Genomic DNA, 21,668 nt, shown 5'->3' with positions numbered 1-21,668 from the left:
ATTACATTTTATATATGACATACCTGAAAATCTGTGTCATGTGAATTTATCACAGGTAAATTGTCCAACAACCATATGTGACAATGTCTGTGTGTTTTTATCACTATGTACAGGATATGATTCTAAGTACCTAATTAATATTCAACAACACTGGGTTGCATTATCTTCAATCTTTATAAGCCATTAAAACAGTGAGCTCACTCATTATATGTCTCCACTCCAGTGAAAATGAATGAACTCCAATGAAAGTGGAGTTGCCATATTGGCAGACTATAGCCAATCAATAATTCATGAGTTTGCCAGAAGAGCTCTACTGACCTAATTATACACAACAAGCCTGTCTGTGGGCTGGGTGCAGGAAATGATGTACTCTACCTGCAGGGTGTGGGACTGAGGTTTATTCCACACTATAGAAATTCAGATAACTCTTCAGTAATGAAGCCATGTTTTATTTTATATGTATTTTGTAACTATGTAAATGTTAACAATATCTATCAGGTATGAACAATTATTTAATGGGAAAATGCTGATGTTTAGCATATGTAACCCAAAATGTCATGGTATTACCTAAGTCTTTATGAGTCATGTTTTGAGAGACAAGAATGTCAAATCAAGGCAGTTAATCGTATTCACTAGATAGACTATATGGTCAAAAGTATGCGGACATGGGTGTTCTTTTAATCTGGAGCTGTTGGTTTAGGCAAGGCCCCTTCATTCCAATTACACTAACAGACACTTTTCCTGCACAGAGGCCTGACCTCAACCCCATCCAACATCTTCAAAATTAATTTAAAGTCCATCCACAAGCCAGGCTTCATCACTCAACATCAAGTCAGACCTTATTAATGCTCTTGTAGATGAATGGGAGCAAATCCCTTCCACAGTCTTTTGGAAAATCAGAAGAGTGGAGGCTGTCATAGCAGTATATTAAAGCATATCACTTTACAATGAGATGTAATGAGATGCACTTACATGCTGTGTAGGCCTGATGCTTGGGTGTCCACATAGCCTGTACATACTTTTGGCCATGTAGTGTATTTTTATTGGAAAGATGGGGGAACTTGCCAATTGATATTGCCATCTACAGATACATGCTGCAAGGAAAACAAAAGATTATATAATATGAAAAACGAATTAATAAGAAAACTAATTTTACTGTGGTCCCCTATGTAATAATGGTAATAGCTTATAGTGCCATCTAAACTCTTTTTTAAAATATCTGTTACAGACTTTTACCAAAGTTTCCAGAGCACTCTCACTGTAGCATATCAAAATTTACATTTTGCACCATTTTAAATGCAACATCACTATGGCTTGTACAGTCAGTTGGATGCAATGATCGGTTTGGTATGTAAACTGTAAGGAGATAATCAGTGTAACAAAGCCCTGAAGTGATTTGAACCTTAAATCAACTCTACAGCTTGCTTGCAGCCACTGAACAGATAAAAGCATAAAATATGTTTTTCATAGTTGTGGTGTAAGATAAATACCTTGGCGATGACCTGTCAGTGCTAAGGCCACATAAGTGAAGATCCAAATCTGTATTTCAAAATTATCATTGGAGATATTTGGTCATTCCTATGTACAGGTTTATAATGCATATTTGTGCTTTTTTTGGCTTTAGTTTGTATTGTTGAAAAAATATTCCAGTAGGTGGGCATCAGTCATCATGAAACTCTAATTGCACCCCCTGTTTTGCTCTGTTAGGCATGCAGTATGTCATTGTGAATTTTGCCACATTACATAATTTTGCACTGTTAGTAAATTATGGTAGACTAATAAAAAATTCTACTCAATGCTGTTGCATGATGTTGCTATTTTTTTCCACTCACTGCACATCACTTCCTTCCAGCTCTGTCTTGGTCTTATTCATCACAGGATTATGATGATGATGATGGGGTCAAGATAGTTTGAAGAATATCTTTGTCATACCAGCCTGCATGTGTGTTTCTGTGTGTGTGTGTGTGTGTTACTGTGTGTGTGTGTATGTGTGTGTGTGTGTGTGTGTGTGTAATGTAATGTGTAATCAGCCTGCTCAGCTGATGACTGACTCACAGATGGACACAGACAGCTGCCCACACGCGCTTGTAGCAGAGGATTATCTTGAGGTGGTGAACCCATGTGTGAGTATGGATGATCGAAAAGGCTGGTGTGTGTTCATCTGTGAGTGAGACAGAAAGACAAATTCATATTCAATTGCATATATCAGAAGTATAGTAAGTGGAATAGCGAGACATGACAATGAATATATACATATCATCCACATTTTAGTGTTAAGGTGATATTAAAAGCTATTATTGAGCTCGTAAACAACTACTACCACTGTTGTAGTGGCTGATTGTGGTATATTATAGAAGTGATTGATATAGGTATGTGGTTTTGTTCCACTGACTTAAGATATTGGCTGTTAATATATAATTTAGATTCAAACTTAAGTAAGGAATACTGTGGTTAACATAAGAGCCAAACAGAGACAAATAAAGAGCTGCAGCTGGGCAACCTCGATGCTACTGCTAATGCTACCCTTACAGCTTTAACAACAACTAGAAAAGCTATTCCTAACCTCAATGCCACTACTTCTGCCTATTACTGCAGTAGTACAAGTACAGCAATTATAACTACCACTGCTAGACTTACATAGTTTACTACTATGCATTTACTTATTTTTTCAATTACAGTGCTAAATTAATGTGCTCAATCAATCAATCAACCAATCAATCAATCAATCTTTATTTATATAGCACCAAATCACAACAAAAGTCATCTCAAGGCATTTCACACATAGAGCAGGTCTAGACCGTACTCTAAATTTAATAACTGGAGCAAAAATACAAAACAAAAGTAGAAAAAAGTTATAAATATCAAATATCGAAAAATTTAATGACAATGATTTTGTCATTATTTTTATTTACTTTTTGTCTATTTTTTTTGTGTCTCTGTGTATGTTTTTTATGAGTTGACCCCTCATTTGCTGATAAAAATGTAATGATTTTTCAGGACACTTTGGATAACAAGATGATGCATCTCAAGACACTAATGCTATCTTAAGTAATTCATTTGTTCAGTATACTGTACATGTTGCACTGAAAGTGTGAGTTAACTTAGTGATAGTGATGATGATCATTATATTATTTCCTGTGTAGCTCAGCTTGTTGTTTTATCTCTGACCAGCAGATGTCACCAACATACTGAGAATCTTTTAGGGGAAATCTTTTCTTATCCTCAACTTTGTAAAACCAAGGCCTCTCTTGGTGTGTATGTGTGTGCATGTGTACGAATATATATATGTATGATAAGTTCATAATGCAAGACATATGTCTGCATTAGTTCATGTAGTCAATGCACATATGCTCACCCATACACACATACAGCTGGTCACACACCACAACAGCACCAGGAATGGCCCAGTCTTGGATCTGTGAATGTCTCTGATTTATGGGTGTTGATGGGTGCAGATTCCATTCCCATCTGTCCCATCAGAGGGTTAAGCTGGGGATGACCATTTGTCTCCGTTATTACCTTCCTCACTTTGCAGTAAACAACACCTTCCTCCTCCAAGGTTCTGCCTCTGGAAAAGGAATACAGACAGGCTGTGCTGTTGTAAAATATGCACATGCATGTGTTGTCTTTCTAATCCTTTAGAGAATTCACAAATCACTCAAGCTCTGGTCATATATTGTTTTTTATAACTTGAGAAGGTCCGTATAAGAAAAAAAAAGCCTCTGATGTGCTAAAAAACAAACAAAGATGTATCATATGTAATCAAATACCATGTTATAACATTATATATAAAGATATGAATAAAAACGAAGCAGGGCGCATAAAATAAAAGGAAATTCTTGTTATATCCCTAAAAGTTGGTCTTGTTTCAGTTTTACTGTCAGTGTAACTGAGATTGTAGTTTACACAAAAAGTAATTCACTACCTTCCTCATTAAAAGCAATAATGTAATATAATAATATATATAATTATGTTAATAATATTACAGTCACATGGCAATAAGTAAAAAAGTCTATTAGAACAGGCAATTGTGATAATATAATTCAGAGAAGCATTCTCATCTGGTACTCAGATAGAGTATTTCTAGAAAATATAAAAATGCATTTTGAAAAAACAATCAATCCCCAAACTTTTAAGTTATGTTCTTCTGTATTATCTAATCTATTTACCAAGCAAGAAAGCTTATTAATGTATAATGTGTGTCCCAATTGTTAACTTATTATTTAGAAGAGCAGCTGTTTCAAATTGACCATTTTGGAAGTGTGTTCATGTACCTGACAAGCACACATTATCATATTTGAAGTCCATGTTTAATTACAACTCTAGCTGCAGTTTGGAAGAAATAACTGGATATTGCTACTTTGTTCCTCAACACAATGACATTAGAAACACTAATCAATGTACAAATCCATGCATACTGAGCAGGAAAAACCTCTGCAGCCTATGTGTATAATAGAGAGCCGGAGCACTGATGCCTCTATTGTAGCATGCAAGGGAACAGAAAATCATGTTGTCAAATTTTAATGAGTTTTTACAAGTCACAGATAGACTGTTCAATAAAAATGTGTGGCTACTCTTTACTTATTTATACAGTATGCATTGAGATTTAAAAAAACCTGAAGATGTTGAGTTAATAATTTTAAGTTGCTAAATGTTAACGTAAATAAATTGTACCTGTTTTAAATTAGATACATTTGTGCAAAATAGATTACATTAACACAGGGTGGCATTTTACATGATGTGCAAATGTGTCAGTTTTGTTGCTTTCTCACTGCAACATTGCTGTATGTCACATAACTAGGAGGGGACTGCTGTTCTTTTGCTACAAACAGAGCTATGGCAGAGACAGATGGTTTAACAAGTCAAAGGTTGATGGAAAATGTACTCATTTAAGATTATTTTCAACTCCAACAGAAATCAAAACACAGCAAAAAAAAAAAAAAAACACTGACGGGCAACAAACTGCAATATTCCAACTGGGTTCATGGGAAGGGTGGTAATATTGTGGTAAAAAGCAATTTCAGTTAAAAGTACCCTGTGGAGGTTTTGACCCCTGGTGGTGCTTGTTGGAGGTAACGTGGATGATAACAATAGAGGTTTAGACCTCATAGAAACACACTAAGCATTTTACTAAGAAACAGTGAATGCAAATTTAACTGTGTTTAAGCATGGAAGTTTATTCATGACCTTGGATATAGTATTGGAAATAGTGCCGTTATTTAGTTGAAATTTCCAGATAAAGCTGGTGAGTGGATCTTGAGTTGGGATTTTTTCGTCAAATCTTCTTTTTCAGCTAACATGGACCAAAAGTCCTAAAAGTGCTCTGGATAAAATCATCATCATCATCATCATGTACTAAAAATCTGGCGCTTTGAACTTGGCATTTAGCCTTCCCACTGCCTAACATGGTCCAGATGACAAGTTCTGATAAAATCTCAGAGAACACATCTCAAAGAAGGCAACAGCTTAGCTCTGTCAGATACTAGGACATGCAGCATTAACCAGGCATAAAGGCATTAGGGGAAACACCTCATCTCTCTCTGCTAGTGACATTACTATTCACAAATAAGGCTTTCATTATTGGAAAGGGTTAATTTTCCTTGACCTGTGGGCATGAAGAGTGACAATTATCGCAGTGACACTTCATTAATCATTGCCTGCTGAGACAATTTAACCTGCTACTGGTTTCCAGGAAACAACTTGGCTGTGAAGGCATTACATGCCACTCATATTTCGGTGGTTGCAGTGTGTGTTGTGTTTGTGTGTATCAGTCACTTTTATATCAAATAATAAAGGTTGACATTTTTGTGTGACATAAACACATCTTCATGTTTATAGTGTTCATATATAACATATAAGATATATCTGGGAACTTTATCATCAGAACTTAATTAACTTAATTACAGTGTTGATTATTTATCAGTGAGGTAGATGGCAGTAGAAATTTTACTGTAGGTTTGGTGTCATGTTTTGTGTTGTCTGTGTTCTCCATAAACAGGCAGGATGAAGGTGTAGATAACATGTCCAGCAGCCTCTCATCTCACCTCCCTGGCTCTGCCTTTGATTCTCACCTGGTCTGTATGCTCACAGAGCAAGTCCATCATCTGTGTGCAACCGTCATGCTGTGATGCCAAAGCACATCATAGTACATTTTTGATTAATAAGGTTTTGATGTGACCTTTCCACCTCTTTGAGATAAGAAACTAAAAGGCTACATATTTTTATGCTTGTGTGAAGCTGTAATGCAAAGCCAGAAAAAAACAACATTTGAATGGAAAAACAGATAGAAAGCATTCCTCTCTATTTTTTTAAACATAGTGTCATTAGTAATCTCGTGATTAATTATAGTTTCTATGCAAATAGCTAGATTATTTTCTATTATTATGGTTTGTACAAAAATCATTTCCAGGCCTGGCAAGGAGGTGGATGCATGGGTGTTTTTTATTGTTCAAGGGAGGGTAATCTATGTTTTCTAGGAGAGCATGGAAAGGGTGTTTCAACTTTTGTCATCCCAGATGTTGATGAGATGCTGTAAACAGTGTTGATTTGCAACAGTTAATTATTCAAGTTAATTAGTTATTCAAAAAAAAAATCATTCACTAATTCTATGTGAAAATACTCCCTGTAGCCGACTGATTAAGATGTATGTCATATCTAATGAATCGAATGTCAGCATTTGATTCCTGCAGCAGACTTTTTGTTGTATGTCATTCAAAGGCACAAAATGCCAAAAAATATGTTTAAAAAATATTGCATTGCTAAGTCCATCAGGACCTAGGCCCAACTTAGTCATTCGGTGGCTGAAACAGCCTACGTTGTCCGCCCCCCCGCCCCCCTCAATATTGGCAATACTGGCATTTATAAGAATAAACTTTATTTACGCAGCACCTTTTAAAACAAAGTTACAAGTGCTTTGCAGGCTTCAACCAGGATTTTTAAATTTCAGGACCACAATAAGGTAAATAAGACAAAAAAACTAAAACAAACAAACAACAGAAATATATAGAAAATTGGCTGATATCCATTTTGCCAAGAGAAGGAATATCATTGACTTTATATAAAGAGGAATCATAACGACATTGACTGGCACTGTTTTTATTACATAATCTCGATTCTTCAGCAATGATTTAATGGCCCCCAAGTGAAAAATTAAGCCACCACCTGTTTATCTCAACAAGCCAACTCCAAATATTCGCATAACATCAGTGGGTAAAAATGCTCATTGATTTTCTGGAAATTCAGTTAAAATATGCGTTGCATTTGGTTGGAAACCTAGCCTGTGAGACAGGACATGTTAACATGTTTTTCAGTATTTAACCAAAAATGTTATCTTTTCCTAACCTTCAACAAATAACGTACTATCCCAAGTGTTTTTGTAACCTATGCCTAAATACACGCAGGACACAAATCCTACTCTTGGCTTTGTACACCCACTACCTACACAGAGCACAAACGTATTGACAACAAAAATCTTTGCTGGCGACTGTATTTCAAGCAGCAATTATGTTTCTTATAATACGTCAATACCATCTAGAAGTGTACAAATGTAATTTTTAGGACACGGCTACAGTCTCAACTTTTCAGGCTGTAACATGGCTCAACTAATCAGTCTAAATGGAGTCAGCTGTTGCTGTACTTGAGTTAAATGCTAGCATTGCTACTGCACAAATGCTAGCATAGCAATATGCATGTTAAAAACTAATGGATGCTAACAAGTCGACATTTAACAATCATTTGTAATCATCTGTGGTAGACTCTTTTTGTTGTGGCCTATTTTGACATATTTGTACTTCTTTAGCACTACTAAGGTGTTTGACATTGTTTTTGTGTGTGTGTGTGTGTGTGTGTGTGTGTGTGTGTGTGTGTGTGTGTGTGTGTGTGTGTGTGTGTTTTCAGCCATTTTCAGCCGACTGTTTAATTTTTTCAGATCAATAATTGTTTCTTGTTTCATTGTATCTGTCTATGTGTACTTCATCAATAATTGTGTTGTTGCTGTGAAATATTAGCAAAGAGAAAAATTAAATTGCCCTTTACTATGATGTCACCCACATCCACTTCCCTGTAGAGGATCTTAGACCTTCTGGTACTAGGAAGCAATAAATAACAGATACTGACATGACCAAACAAATACGCTGACAGGTGCAACTGGAAGTAGACAACAGCTCTACACAAACTGTACAAAGCAAAATCATTTTGATGACAGTGTATAGTCACCAAGAAAAAAAACAGAGTTTAGAATGTACAAATATCCTATGAGTTGCGAAACTTTTTTCAAAATGATTATTTTTATATTATTTTATATTATTTTTTCCTCCTTGCATTATTCTTATTAATGCCAGGGTACGTGATGCAAACCTGATTTTGCTGGTAATTTTCAAACTGTTACCAACAATCCAGGTGCGTCACCCACTGTCAGGATAGGCTAATACTGATTGATCAGGTTCCAGATTGTGTACCTGCATTTTTAGACATTGCTTGTTGGTTGCCTCTTGGGAGTGATTAAACAACACAATAGTAAATAGAAATGTGTGTTATTTTCAAGGACGATGGAAGGAGAACAATGGAGCAGGAAGGGGGGGCTGCATGTAATGGAGGCAGATACGCAAGGAGAGCCTCGTCTCCTCTGATCACAGTGCTGAAAGATCTTCCTGTATTGCAGACATGTTGATGTTTAATTCACTGATCCAACAAATCTGGCGCACTAAGTTACCTCTGACCAACAGTAGTTTAATTTTAAAAATGCACATTTTCATTTGTTAAAAATAATCATTGCTGCCACAAGAGTATGTTTGTAAACACGTGTCTGACTTTTTCTTAGCTTGCTTAATTTACACTGGTCTGCCAATAACAATTTCAGCATTGGGTTGAGGAAAGGCCAGATTGTCAGGTAGAGGGAAGCCAGCTGTGGACACAATTGTCCTAATCGTAACAGAAAAAAGGGCTTGTTTCCTGAGAGAAAAACATGGTTGAAGATGTTTACTTACTCAGAAAGGAAGCATGGATCTTCTTGGCGCAAGTCCCATACGATACACGGCCAAATTGTTTTTCTAGTTTAAAGAATGCATCAAAGAGAGCTCTGTTAAGCAATCTTGAGTCCTATTCTATGGGATAAGTGTAAATGTTTTTGTTTTTTTCTGTGAGTACTGGCATTCTTTTAATTTATTTTAAACCACTTGGAAATTTGAGCGGTTTGCCAAGAAACAGCAAACTGCTGCTTGAAGTCATGTTTAACGCCTGAGAGACATTACGAACAGTATGTGTGAAATCATTCTTCAGAGTTATTCCAGGGAACAATGACCTTCATATGTGTGTGCAGCTTCAAATGTCTGATCAATTCTGCTTTTTTACTCAACCCCCTCCACCTCTGTTTTTGCCTGAGGTATCGATATACAAAACACACGAAGGGCACACAGAATATAATGTTCTTTGTGGCTGAGCATTTCTACACTCCTCACAGTTCTCTGCCAGGTCCATTTATCTTTCTTGCAGCTCAGTACATACCGTATGAACGAGAGGAAATGTAGTGAAATAGACTTTCTGATTGATTTTTGTTTTTGTCCATCAATGCACAATGAAACCAATCATGAAACTGATAAATTATAGTTTGTCACAGAGCACATATATATTTTATAAATATATTGAATGGAATGAATGTGTTTTCGTGAGCTGAAAATTCAGTGGTGTGCTAGTACAAAGAGACTCTTTACTACTTGTTTTATGAGCCTCTCTGTCTGTTTTGGAGTCATAGATTTTCAAACTCTCTGGAGAAACTCAGTTGTGCCTTCTAAAGTATTTGTTCAGTCTAGACAGTGACTGATGACCTTAGCCTAGATCATGTTAGCATGAGTAGCTTTTCAGAGGGTATGTGATTGGCATGTCTAATGAGATGCAGAGCGGCTGCTTGACTGGTAATTTGAGAAATGTCCATCAAGCCTACAGACATCCTTCTGCCATATTTCCTTAAATAGAGATCTTAGCTGCATGATCCCAGTTGATACTAGCCAGGATTGCTTGATGCTTGTTTTCTTCTTCTTTTTTATTACTGATAATAACCATCTCTGTTCTGCAGTGTGTGGCAGGTCTTGACTTACTCTACCTTATTTAAGGGAATCACGCAATTTCCTATAGGACTTCCCCTCCCATACTGTAGGTCTCTGTGATGACTGTCAGATCATTTATGTCATAAGGTGAGATGGTCAAGATAAACTTAACCACATGGGAACAAAAGTATTCTGTTAGTTACTATAAGGGAAACCTTAAAACATGGTTGATACTGTATTACCATTTAGGAACAGACTTGTAGCAGCTAACTAATGTTACTGTTGTCTAATATTAGAAAATAGTGTTCAAATGAAGTAAAGATTCAATAAAGACATAAAAGTTGCAGGTGACATAATATCACTGCATTAGTACATTACATCATTATGATTTCATAAGATTTTTACAGCAAAAAATAGTAGAATTTAGTCTTGCAATTTGCAAATATTATCATTAAATAATCAAATTACATGAATGATTGAATCCAATAGACAACCATGCAGGTTAGCTTTTATTTGTCCAGGTTTTTTCTGTCTTTGAGATTTCTAGCTCCACCTCAATATAGTGGAACAAATGGAATTGTGTTTGCGGCATTCAAGACATTTAAAGAATTACAAGAATTACAAAAAAAATTATTAGCATCCACCCCTTCCAGAAATTAATGCCTCTGTTACCCTGGATAATCCATTTGCTTTGTTCTAAATAGTTTTCCTTGGAACGACTCTTCACAAAAGAAATTATCTGTCATCATCCGGACTTACTGAGACATTGTGTCTCAGAAGATGTGTCATCAGAGGAATAGTTTTTCGTTTTTGGAAATGTGATTAGTAGCTTTCTTTCTTCCGAGATTTAGATGAGAATATCAATACCACTCTCATGTCACTTATGTGCTGGGTTAAATGTGGGTCCTCATGCCTATTTAGGCCTATAGAGCCCATCAAAATTTAATCCACCAAACTCAGGCGAAAGTTTTGTTTTTCCCTCACATTTAGAGAGGTCTGTGCACCTCAGCCAACACGCCATGCACATTGTTTTGTACTGTAAATTAACATAATCTATTGACAAATTTAGTGTGCTTCAATTTTTGCATGCACCACTGCATGTTTTCGCAGTTTTTCACTCTCCCTCTCACTCTCTCACTCTCTCTCTCACACTCTCTCTCTCTCTCTCTCTCTCTCTCTCTCTCTCTCTCTCTCTCTCTCTCTCTCTCTCTCTCTCTCTCTCTCTCTCTCTCTCTCTCTCTCTCTCTCTCTCTCTCTCTCTCTCTCTCTCTCTCTCTCTGCTGTGTTTTGGGTTGGCTTGAGGAATCTTAGAGAAAAATAACAGAAAGTTAGGCAGAATGTTGTTTGCATGGCTTAATACCACTTAATACCACCAAGTGAGAAAATATTTGTCTGGTAATTATGTCTGATGCTTTAATGTAATGATGTTGCTGCTGTATCTAAAGAACTGAATTAAGAATTTTATTTTTTAGATTATTACGGTATCTGTTACTTTATCATCAGTTGAAGCAAGACTTTCAAATATTCTGTGGGAATGGGCAACGTTTTGACAAGGAGCCTCTCATTAACAGAGCTATCTTCCTTTTCACTGGAAGATAGCTGGATTTTCGTCTGGCAGGCTTTTGGTGCCTATTAGCCTTACATTGGCAAGAGATACAGTATAAGTTTGAAATTGCTCAATTTTCAGCAAGAATAACAGCACAGTTTTTTTCTGTACTCCTTTTCTTTTAGATCCACGAGGGTTTAACACTTTGTGTGCATGGAAATAAAAGAAAATCAATCATATATGGTTGTGTTGCAACTGTATGAAGCATAATGAAGGAAATCATCCGTGTCATGGTTGTGAAAACCGGAGGCAAAGCCAGTATTAAGTACATCAATATGTATATTTCAACATATATTTATAGAATATTTAGATTATTTCAATGTACACAAGACATTACAGACATATATAATTCATGTTGAGACCAGATTTACAAATATTGCTCCTATTTACAGATATATTTAAGTGCCATTTATATACAAATATACTATACATTCAGATAGAAATATCTCAATACTATGTACAGGTTGTCTGAGAAACATTATGATGCTGCAAATCACAGTAATGTGCAGGAAATTGTTTTTGTCTTGAGTGCCCCCCCCCCCATGGTGCAGGATGTCAGGCAAGAAAAAAAATTCAGGAAGCGTGTTGACGTAGTGTGTGTGGAATGCATGAGCATTTCCCCAACATTTTGTGAAAGCCAATCGGAGAGGTCTGTGAGTCGGTAGGTAGGACTCCTCCAACTGTGGCCAATTTCACTTCATCAAAACCCCCGCCAGCCCCTACACACCCATATGTGCATGTGTGTTGGTAATGTGCTGCTATTTTCAAGGGGATCCTGTATGCCTCTGCTGAACAGAAATGAAAACCAGGATCCACACAAATGGCTGCCTGCTGCAACATAAAACAAACCCTTCATCAAATTATAAAATATGTGGATGCCCGCAAGGGCACAACTTACACCCTTGATTCCTCTTTTTTGTTATAGGTGAAATGAAAGGTTGGTTTGAAGCTTTTTTACAAAACCCACTAAAATCTTATTCTGAGAAAAACAATAGAGTGGAAAGCTAAACACAAAGGATGAGGGGACTGCCTCAGTTACTTAGAGACGTGTGGTTTGGAAGAGTTTTTTTTTCACCACACACCACCAGGCTGCCATGTAAGGTTTATCTTTGTAAACAGTCCAAGACAAAACCGTGTTCGCCGGCACTGCAGGGAAACATAACCACCAGTAAAAGCATCATTATTCCTGGAAAAGGGCTTTCTAAGAGAAATTATGTTGGGACTCAGAGAAAACTTTGGGTTTCCAAGTATTACAACTGAATTCAACAACATTTTTTAAAAAGGTAACTGTCAGCATCTAGTGCTTTTACAAACAATTGTGGAGACATGAACACATGATATATTATGATTGTATGTGGCTTTTAGAAAGTTCACTTCCTTTCCAAATGTTTTTCTAACATTTTTGCTGAGGTTATGTGAAAAGGAACATGTTCGTGCACAGAGTACAGCAAGAAAACACAGGGAACATGTCCATATTTTCTGTTCTTGTTGCAAATCATTACCAATCTATACCTCACTCTCTGTTTCATTTTTCCCATACAAAAAAAAGATCTGCTTTATATTTCTAGAGTATGGGGGACAATTCAGTCATTGTCAGATGTCCAAAGTTAAGATCAATTGAAACTATATGTGTACCTTCATTGCCGGGCATGTTTCTATTCCCAACCCCGGTAAACATCATTGCCTAGTTACATGTTCACTCTGCTTGAATGGAGGACTTTGGAGAATTATCCAGTTCTCTCCAGTTGCTAGAACTGCCAGTTGGGCTCCGATTTGTCATCTTAGTCAGCAGTGTTGTTCTGCGGAGACTGCTGTCTGAGTCTTCTTTCTTGAAGTTAGTGTTCATTTTGTGACACCAGGAGAAGCAGTGCACAAAATCCTGGAGGAGGTGACCACTGAAGATCATGTATATCCATGGGTTACAGCAGCTGTTGAGACTGGCAAGGAGTGCAGACAGAGTCACTGCTGTGTTCTCAGAATCTAGAGACCAGAGAAAGGAGAGGAGAAGAAAAGGATGATTAATCCACAAGACATCTGGTTCAGGCTAAGCTGCAGAAATGCCTAAGTCAGGTCATCTGGTGGTGAAATGTAAAACCTAATTTTTCTGTAAAAGAAAATCTGCCAAATAGTTCAATAGGTTTGAGTTACAAAACGTATTGTTTCAGTTGCACATCAAAATTATTTTGTGACCTTATTGAATCAAGTCTAATTTTCTTGAGGAGTCCAAGTGGTGGGAATGTTGAGTCTGTCCCAGAAATGTTCAAAGAGTTTAAGAAACTGAAGTGTTTCAAGATAAATATTTTCTGCAGAATAGAGAATCTTGCTAACGAATGAAAGGTGTTAACATTTCTATAAAGTCATGTTTGAGGAGGTGAAAATTCTTTCTCTTGTTTTTTTTTTTATTAAAGAAAATTTTGAGACTAAAGTAATGATATCAGGGGACACTTCTCCAAATTAATTTTTAACAAGAGCGTTCCTACAGTGAAATGTTATTTCTGAAGGCTCACAATGCTGCATTCTGTTATTTAATGTATATAGGGTGGCTTGTAAACAATACATTCGCTTGAACAATTTATATATTTGTATTTTTGTATCAATCTGTACTCTATTTAGGCATATTGTGTTTTTATTTGTGTACCAAATAAATCCATGCGTAAAGTCTGTGCGCACTTGGAGTTGTGTTTGTGCACGGTAAGTTTTTGTTTCCAGTGACCAACTGCTTTCTGTGCTGTTATTCTTTGTTAATGTATCAAATAATTCCTAAAGCTGTAAAAGTTTTTGATTGATTAATAAATATCTCTTTTAGTTTCTTAAGCACTCACCTGCCCATTGGAAGTTCTCATCCCACACAGACCACATCTGCACTGTGAAAAACGGTGCCCAGCAAATGATGTACGCTAAAACTATCACAAAAGTCATTTTAACAGTCCTCAATTTGGCTCTTGATATAGTTGTGACGCTGCTCACTGAATTCTTTCCAATCATCCCGTTCTTACTCGCAGCACCAGCTGTCGTTTTCCTCTTCTTATATTTGATATTTTTCCATATGCTGTGGCAGATGAACCCGTAGCACATCATGAGTATGACCACTGGCACTAGAAAGATGCCCACGGTTATCCAGGTGATGTACGCCTTGGCACCCCACGGCTCGATAAAGTTCGCCCAGCAGTCGTAGACGTCCGAGCCGTTCTTGATCTCGCTCAGGGAGAAGATGAAGTATTGCGGAGTGCTGAGCACCAGGCTGCACATCCACGTGGAGACGATCATGATGTAGGAGCGCTGGGTGGGCTGCTGGAGGGTTTTCAGAGGGTGGCATATGGCGATATAACGGTCCAGGGTCATCATCACCATCATGTATGTGGACGCAAACATCCCCATCACCTGGAGGTGTTTGACTATCCTGCAGAGGAAGTCTGGACCATAGAAGCGGAAGGTAACCTCCCAGCAGAGCTGTGGCAGCACCTGGAAGAAGGCGACCACCAGGTCGGCCAGGCTGAGGTGTTTGATGAAAAGGTGCATCCTCGACATCTTCTTCTTAGTGTTGTACATGGCCAGCAGGACGCTGACATTCCCAATCACAGCAACCACGAATGTGATGCTCAGAACCATTATCTCAATTTGCGCCACATCCTCGTTTCTGGCAAACGGGTCGGACCCATTCGGGTGGACGGTGTTGTTTCCCGTCGTCCCCATCTTTAGATCATACGTTGAACTGAAAGCGAGAGACTGGTTGCCTCCGCTCAGGAGCAGCGCATAGTCAGGAGTGTGCATGGCACTGCCCCTCTGTGCGCCCTAGTAGATACAGTGCCAGAGGGGCTGTGAAGTGCTTCTCCGATCCCTATATGGAACTACCTGATGCTGAGTGAGAGGAACCCGTTGTTCTGTGGCTCTCAGCTGCTGGTGGGGCTTTTTAAACTCGAATCAAATTTCAGGCCGCTTGTGCGTAAAGTGGATACACTGCAAAAAAACAAGACTAAAAGACTTTAAGAAACCAAAAGACCATAAAAAGTTATTTGTTGAGGTGACACGTTCTATAAAAGACACATTATTCCTAAAACAACATATGTACGCTCTGTAGGGCATTAGCCTATATATAACCTTTTAATTGGTTTAATATCAGTTTTCCAGTGAAAATGAATGTGTTTGAACATAAGAAAACATTTCCTGAAATTATACTCATATCAGTAGGCTACCTTATTTAATAAAATGAGTAAACAACAAAAACATTTATTAGCATTATATGTTTCTTCTTTTGCCTTTAGCCTAATATGACTTTTACGCTCTTTGCCAGGCATGCAGTGACTTATACAATAAATGTAAGTATTTTTTTTACAGTGTGCAGTCAAACCCTCCCCCATGGTGCACACAATCTCCACCTCACTACATCTTTTCCTACTTAGGGTGAGCCACATGACACACGTTTAGAAATCACTTGTGTCTGCATTAAAAAAGATAACATTAAACGTAATTGTAAGGAAATTGAGTGACACCAAATCAAAATAAGCAGTTAACAAATATTTGAAGTGCTATATGAAGAGATTGTTTCAAAGTGCAGAATGAATTATTCATAAATGACATAGTTCTTAGTGCAGTTAAGTTTTAACTGAAGCATCCATATCTTTTTGTAAGTTCAGTTTAACTTCAAATGAAAATATTTACTGCATTTTGTGAAGTGGCCCATTAATTATAATTTACTGCCTAAGAAATGCATTGACCAACAGACTGGAATGTTGTTTGCCTTCATTTCTGCAAAGCAAGGCCTAGTGCAACTAAGGACTGTTTAAAATTGTTTATCTGAAGTTTTTCTCAAAGAAGCATATGGCTTGATTTCTATTGGGCCAGTGTTTCTAATTTAAGGTGAAATATCAATTTAGATATATGGAGAGTCAGCAGTCATGTTGTTTTTAGATGACTTTCACTTGCATTAATTGTGTCTGGTACCATGTTCACGTTTAGCATTAAAAACATCTTATAAGACTTAATAATGTATTAAATTCAAGTTCTAAAAAAACACACAAACATCAAAATCTCACTTACTTCTGTGCAGTTTTTCTAAAGCTTTCTACCAAGCTCAGTACAATGGAAGTAAGCAGAACTTTGTTTGTGGTGTTCAGACCATTGAAATATTACATTTAAAATATTCAACACATCAGTGCCTCAGTCATCTCACTGCTAACATATTTCACTGGAACTACTGTATACACATAAAACTCTTCCACAGTAACTGAAAAAAAGTTTCTGAGAATTGTTACATTTTTTCAATGCTGTGATCTCCATAAATAATATTTTATCCACTCTTACTGTAGTGGCATGAATACAAATGTATCAGAGGAAAATAGCTGAAAACCAGAACTATCAGAATGGTTAGATACTATTATAAGTAGGTGAGAAATATGTTTTAATATAATTTAAACCATTTGAAATTATATGCACATGACCATTTGAAATCCTGACAAATTCATGAACATTTAACATTTAACATTTAACATTTAGGAAGTAGTATTTTGCACTGTTTTCATCCTGTATTTTCTGTTTCTGAGTCTCTTACATCTCCACTTGTTTAAGCATCCCTTCAGTACTTTTCTAGCAGTTAATTGTTTCAGGATTTTTAGCACCACTGCCTCAGTTTCCTAGTGACCCATAACAATGTAAATTGCTTATTACATTTTCCATTGCGAAAGCGCATGATTACTGACTGGTTGTGGGTATCCGGCAGCAATTCAGCTCATCTGATCCATGTGCTGATAGTGAGGAAAGTTATCTTTATTGCGTTCACATTGCATTCACCATCCATGTCTGTTGTCTTTCATTTCCGATGGCCCTTGTGAGTTTTGCAAAGTGGAGCCTCTTTCTAAATATGTCCTGCTGGCCAGTTGAACTGGCTTAGTGGAATAATGAAGTTTCCTCAATTATCCCTGTGTGTCAGGCTCTGCTATCTTCCCATCAGAACCACAGTGAGGGAAATTTCTAATGCCGCAGGCTTCTGATGACCACCTAACCAGTTGCCTCCCATGGAAGACTTTGTGTCCTTGTCTGCATGACCCAAGCATGATTTCTACTCCCCCCCCCCCCCCCCCATTAATGTTTACCCTGGTTCAGTCTCATCTTCTCCTGAGGGTTCAAGGACAGCAGAACGGATGTCTCTCTTCACGCTGGACTGAACCATGTTTACCCTCATCTCCTGTTTTTGAAAACGTTCACTGTGAATATTTTGTGCTGTTATTACAGCTCCAGGCTCAGTTTGTCTCATTGGCTGCAAAACATGAAGACTGTTCGGCTACCTCATCTACGGACTGTGTGTCTCAGTCCGGGAATCATGAGAATGCATGTTGTGTCTCCAGTAGCCAGAGCAGTCAGTCTGAATCATTTCCGTGATGTTTCCCTTTTCCTCACGGTTTTAAGGTTCTGTAAGAGCTCCTCAGACTCACCGGGAGTTCTTTTTTATCCTTGGGGATAAAGAATTAAGATTTTCTATGTGAAATAACAGAATATAATCTTTGCACAACTTTAAATTAAAATCAGAAAGCATTACACCTTCATTACACCTTTTAAATGCAGTATGTTGCTTTAGTTATGTCAGGATGGAATTTACACCCTTTTTTTTCTTTTTACCTTATTTTCTCTTCCTCATATCTCTCTCCTTTTTTTATTTAGTGTTTAAGCACAACGGCTGAAATCTATTGATCTTCTAGTTGATGGAATATGTCAGTAAGAATCGTGTATCCCAATATTACGAAACAAAACGTTTCTGAAAGCTTAACATTACTTCTAAGGACTCCATATGTTGTGTAGGTCACCACCATACATAATGTCTTGCATGTGAATGTCTGCTCTTAGCAAACTGCATAGTATGCATGCTTTCTATGTTCTATCTGGCTTATATCTTGAACACCTCACGCAATATACCACCACTTAATTTCATCATGCAACCTATATGACATACAGTATACTGTGTTTTTAAAAAGGGCTAAGACCCTCCTAATATCTAGAAGCCTTCATAAAAGAGATGAAACTTCTGATCCAGAGAGTTGTCTTTGTTTGTCTTTATAATATTGATAAAAGCAAAACTCTGTCTCCTGGACAACTGCGGATCACGTCAAATGAAATATTGAATTATCTGTTTACTTTGTGGATGAAGTTATGAAAATAAACAGGGCCTCTGCAGAGTCTACCTGTAATACATTCATTATGTAAGTTTTTATGTACGTTTGCATTCTCCCCTTTGGCCTCAGGGCTGATTATAAATCATGGCTTCAGTAAACATGTCGCTCAGGTTTATAATCGTGAAAATCCATACCAAGCACACATTAGTTATGCAACCTGGACCTCGATGATGAAAGCTTCAAAGCAGCTGCTTAGATGTGAATGTAAAAGGCTGAATAGGCCAAAAAACACACTTACTACCCACGCATTATTACCCAATTAATTATAAGAGGAGTGCACTTATGCAACCTTTTTATTTTACTTTAGTAGTGACATTTATAACAGTTAAATAGGAACATCGTTTTTTCTTTTTTCATAAAAATGAATGTATGCCATTACACATTTCTCTAAATGTGTAGACCTACAACAACCTTTGAATAAAATAATGAAACACTACAAAGGAGGCACTGAAAACAAACAAATTAGTTCTATATAAAAGGCATTATAATAACACTTCAAAGCAACATGAGTCAAAGAAAGTTTTAAACAGAAAGAAACTCTATGTCCAAAAGGAACTATATGAAAAAAGGCTGCCCTTTGCACATACTGTTGGTGAGTGTCTGTTTTTTGTGGTTAGGCCCCTCAGTTGTTAAGAGGAAACTTAACAGAATACAATTATATTTTAGAGGATGAACCCTACAGATTTTGGGGCTTCCCTGACAATACAATAAAACTACCTTTGTGGCAGCAGTTTGGGGAAGGCCTTTTCCTGTTTCAACATGACAATGCCACCTTACAAAATGCCATCACCATAAAGAAATGTTTATCCCAGTTTGGTGTAGATTAACTGCCAGGCCTTATAAACCAAACATGAGTGCCCATCTGTTTAACATAACAATGCTTGGGTGTAATGTATACATGTGTATGTATGTGTATGTTTAACATTGTTTTGGTTTCTTTTGCTTTCAAAATATCTCACAGTGCCATGTATAATCTGCTCAACCAATAACAGCCAAGCTGAATCTAATAGCTTCTACATCTCTTCTTCAATGAGTCAGTGAGATGTTTGAGCCCATTTCCACAGCTGAGCGCAGGCTTCAGATCCACTTGGCCAGTTTAATGACCGACTATTCTTCTCACGGACATGCTCCTATCTTTTGCAAGATCACTGACCCATTAGTACCCCATTAAAAGACTTCTCTTCGCATGTCATTGAATTTTGGTTTCTTGTTCATCTCATTGCTTTATTGGAGAATTTCATGTATAATTTTACAGCACTTTATAGTTTTTGCACACTAATCCGCCATTTATCCAAAATAACTGTGTAAAGAAACATCTTCACTGTGAGGCTTTAACAGTAAAAATAATCTTTGGTTGACTCAGTAACATGGACAGCAAGGAGCAGGACTCATTATTACAACAAATGCTACAATATCATCAAGTGTCTTAAATAATACAATGTAAGGTATACTTAAAGGGTAACTATAGCTTAAATTTAATCTTTATTTTTCTACCTTGTACACACAATCATATAGACTTACGTACACAGGTAGGCTGCTTTTTCTGAGAAATGTCCTGCTTCTATTCAGAAATTAGCTTATTTCTGTCTGTTGGGATTAGAAAATTCAGTTCAGCTGAATTCACTCACACTACGTAGCCATGAGGCCACACTTCCAACAGTTGTTGCCCCTGACGCCTCCGCTGAATTTTTAAAATATGCTGGGAGGGAGGGAGATAGCAGAATTTAGAGTAGTTGCTCTTTAAAGGGGACATATCAAACAATACTAGTAGAATTGTACTTCTTTTTCCTGGTCTTTACTCAAAATATTAACTTCTGGAATACATCCATGTATGTTTGAGCCAAAATCCAATCCCAAATACGCAAGTGGACAATATGAACAACCCTGAGCTTTTGACTGTCAGGGAGCCCCTTTACAAATGTTCACCTCAGGTTTTACAATTTTGTGTGTGTGTATTTGTATGTGTATCATAAACATCTGATATTATAATAGTGTATCAATGACAAAAAATCCCAAAAAGCATATTATGTACCCTGCAAAGCTGGCAAGGTCAGTCAGTAAGTGTTTTAGTCAGTTGATTCATTGCTTTGGTCTAGACTGAATTAAAAAAAAAAAAAAAAAAAAAACCCACAGAGGATGAATCCATCAAACCTTTCTCTTGTCCAATAAATGATCTCAACATCGACTACATGCAATGACACAAAATGTTTTACTTGGTTCAAAGACAATGACTTTAGTGAGCCTCTGACATTTCCCTTACCTCCAGCACTATGAGGCTGATAATTCTGGTTTGAGTGAAATGGCTCACCAGATATTGGTGGAATTGATATATTTGGTGTCTCCCTCAGGGACAAAAACAGGGATTTCAGCTTGAGTGAATTATGGTTGCAGGCATAAAAATTGTGTGTTTTTAAGTTTTACAATTAAAATAATTCTTGTTACTAAACTAAACCAAATGAATGAATGGAGAAATAAACAAACAAACAAAAACACAGGGGATCACAGTATATTTCCAGTGAGTATGAAAATTATGTGGGTGGTGCTGTAGTATGTCAAGTCAAGTCAGTTTTATGTGTTGCCCAATGTCACAAGCCGCAAATTTGCCTCAGAGGAATTTACAGTCTGTACAGCAAGACAACATCCTCTGTCCTTAGACCCTGAGTTTGAATATGGAAAAACTCACAAAAAAAACTTTAATGGGGGAAAAAAATGGTAGCAACAGAGGAGGGATCCCTCTGCCAGGACAGGCAGATGTACAATATATGTTGTGTGTACAGAATAAAACACAAACTACAAAATAAAGTGATGAACAGAATAACAAAATTATAAAACATTTATAATATATAGCGAGAAAGGGAC

The 21,668-nt window shown here is 37.1% G+C and overlaps 2 protein-coding genes across 2 annotated transcripts in view; both read right to left on the bottom strand.

Moving 5' to 3' along the window:
- Window positions 1-21,668, bottom strand: part of ptdss2 (phosphatidylserine synthase 2) — a 261,708-nt gene that overhangs the window by 54,224 nt on the left and 185,816 nt on the right. The gene's annotated exons all lie outside the window — the stretch shown is intronic.
- Window positions 13,337-15,417, bottom strand: avpr1aa (arginine vasopressin receptor 1Aa). Its single transcript, XM_062420398.1, has 2 exons — window positions 14,469-15,417; window positions 13,337-13,626 (listed from the first exon to the last, which is right to left on the bottom strand). The coding sequence occupies exons 1-2, from the start codon at window positions 15,415-15,417 to the stop codon at window positions 13,343-13,345; spliced, it is 1,233 nt and encodes a 410-aa protein (XP_062276382.1). The 3' UTR covers window positions 13,337-13,342.

The sequence above is a fragment of the Scomber scombrus genome, chromosome 6 (assembly GCF_963691925.1).
Source record: "Scomber scombrus chromosome 6, fScoSco1.1, whole genome shotgun sequence".
NCBI lineage: Eukaryota > Metazoa > Chordata > Actinopteri > Scombriformes > Scombridae > Scomber > Scomber scombrus.
Note: the sequence above shows the minus strand (reverse complement) of the source record. Positions and strands in the feature narration are given on the sequence as shown.

Coding starts and splice junctions, on each gene's coding strand:
- avpr1aa (XM_062420398.1), bottom strand. CDS start 15,417: ATGCACACTCCTGACTATGCGCTGCTCCTGAGCGGAGGCAACCAGTCT. Junction 13,627..14,468: donor TGAGAACTTCCAATGGGCAG/GTGAGTGCTTAA, acceptor TCTGGTCTCTAG/ATTCTGAGAACACAGCAGTG.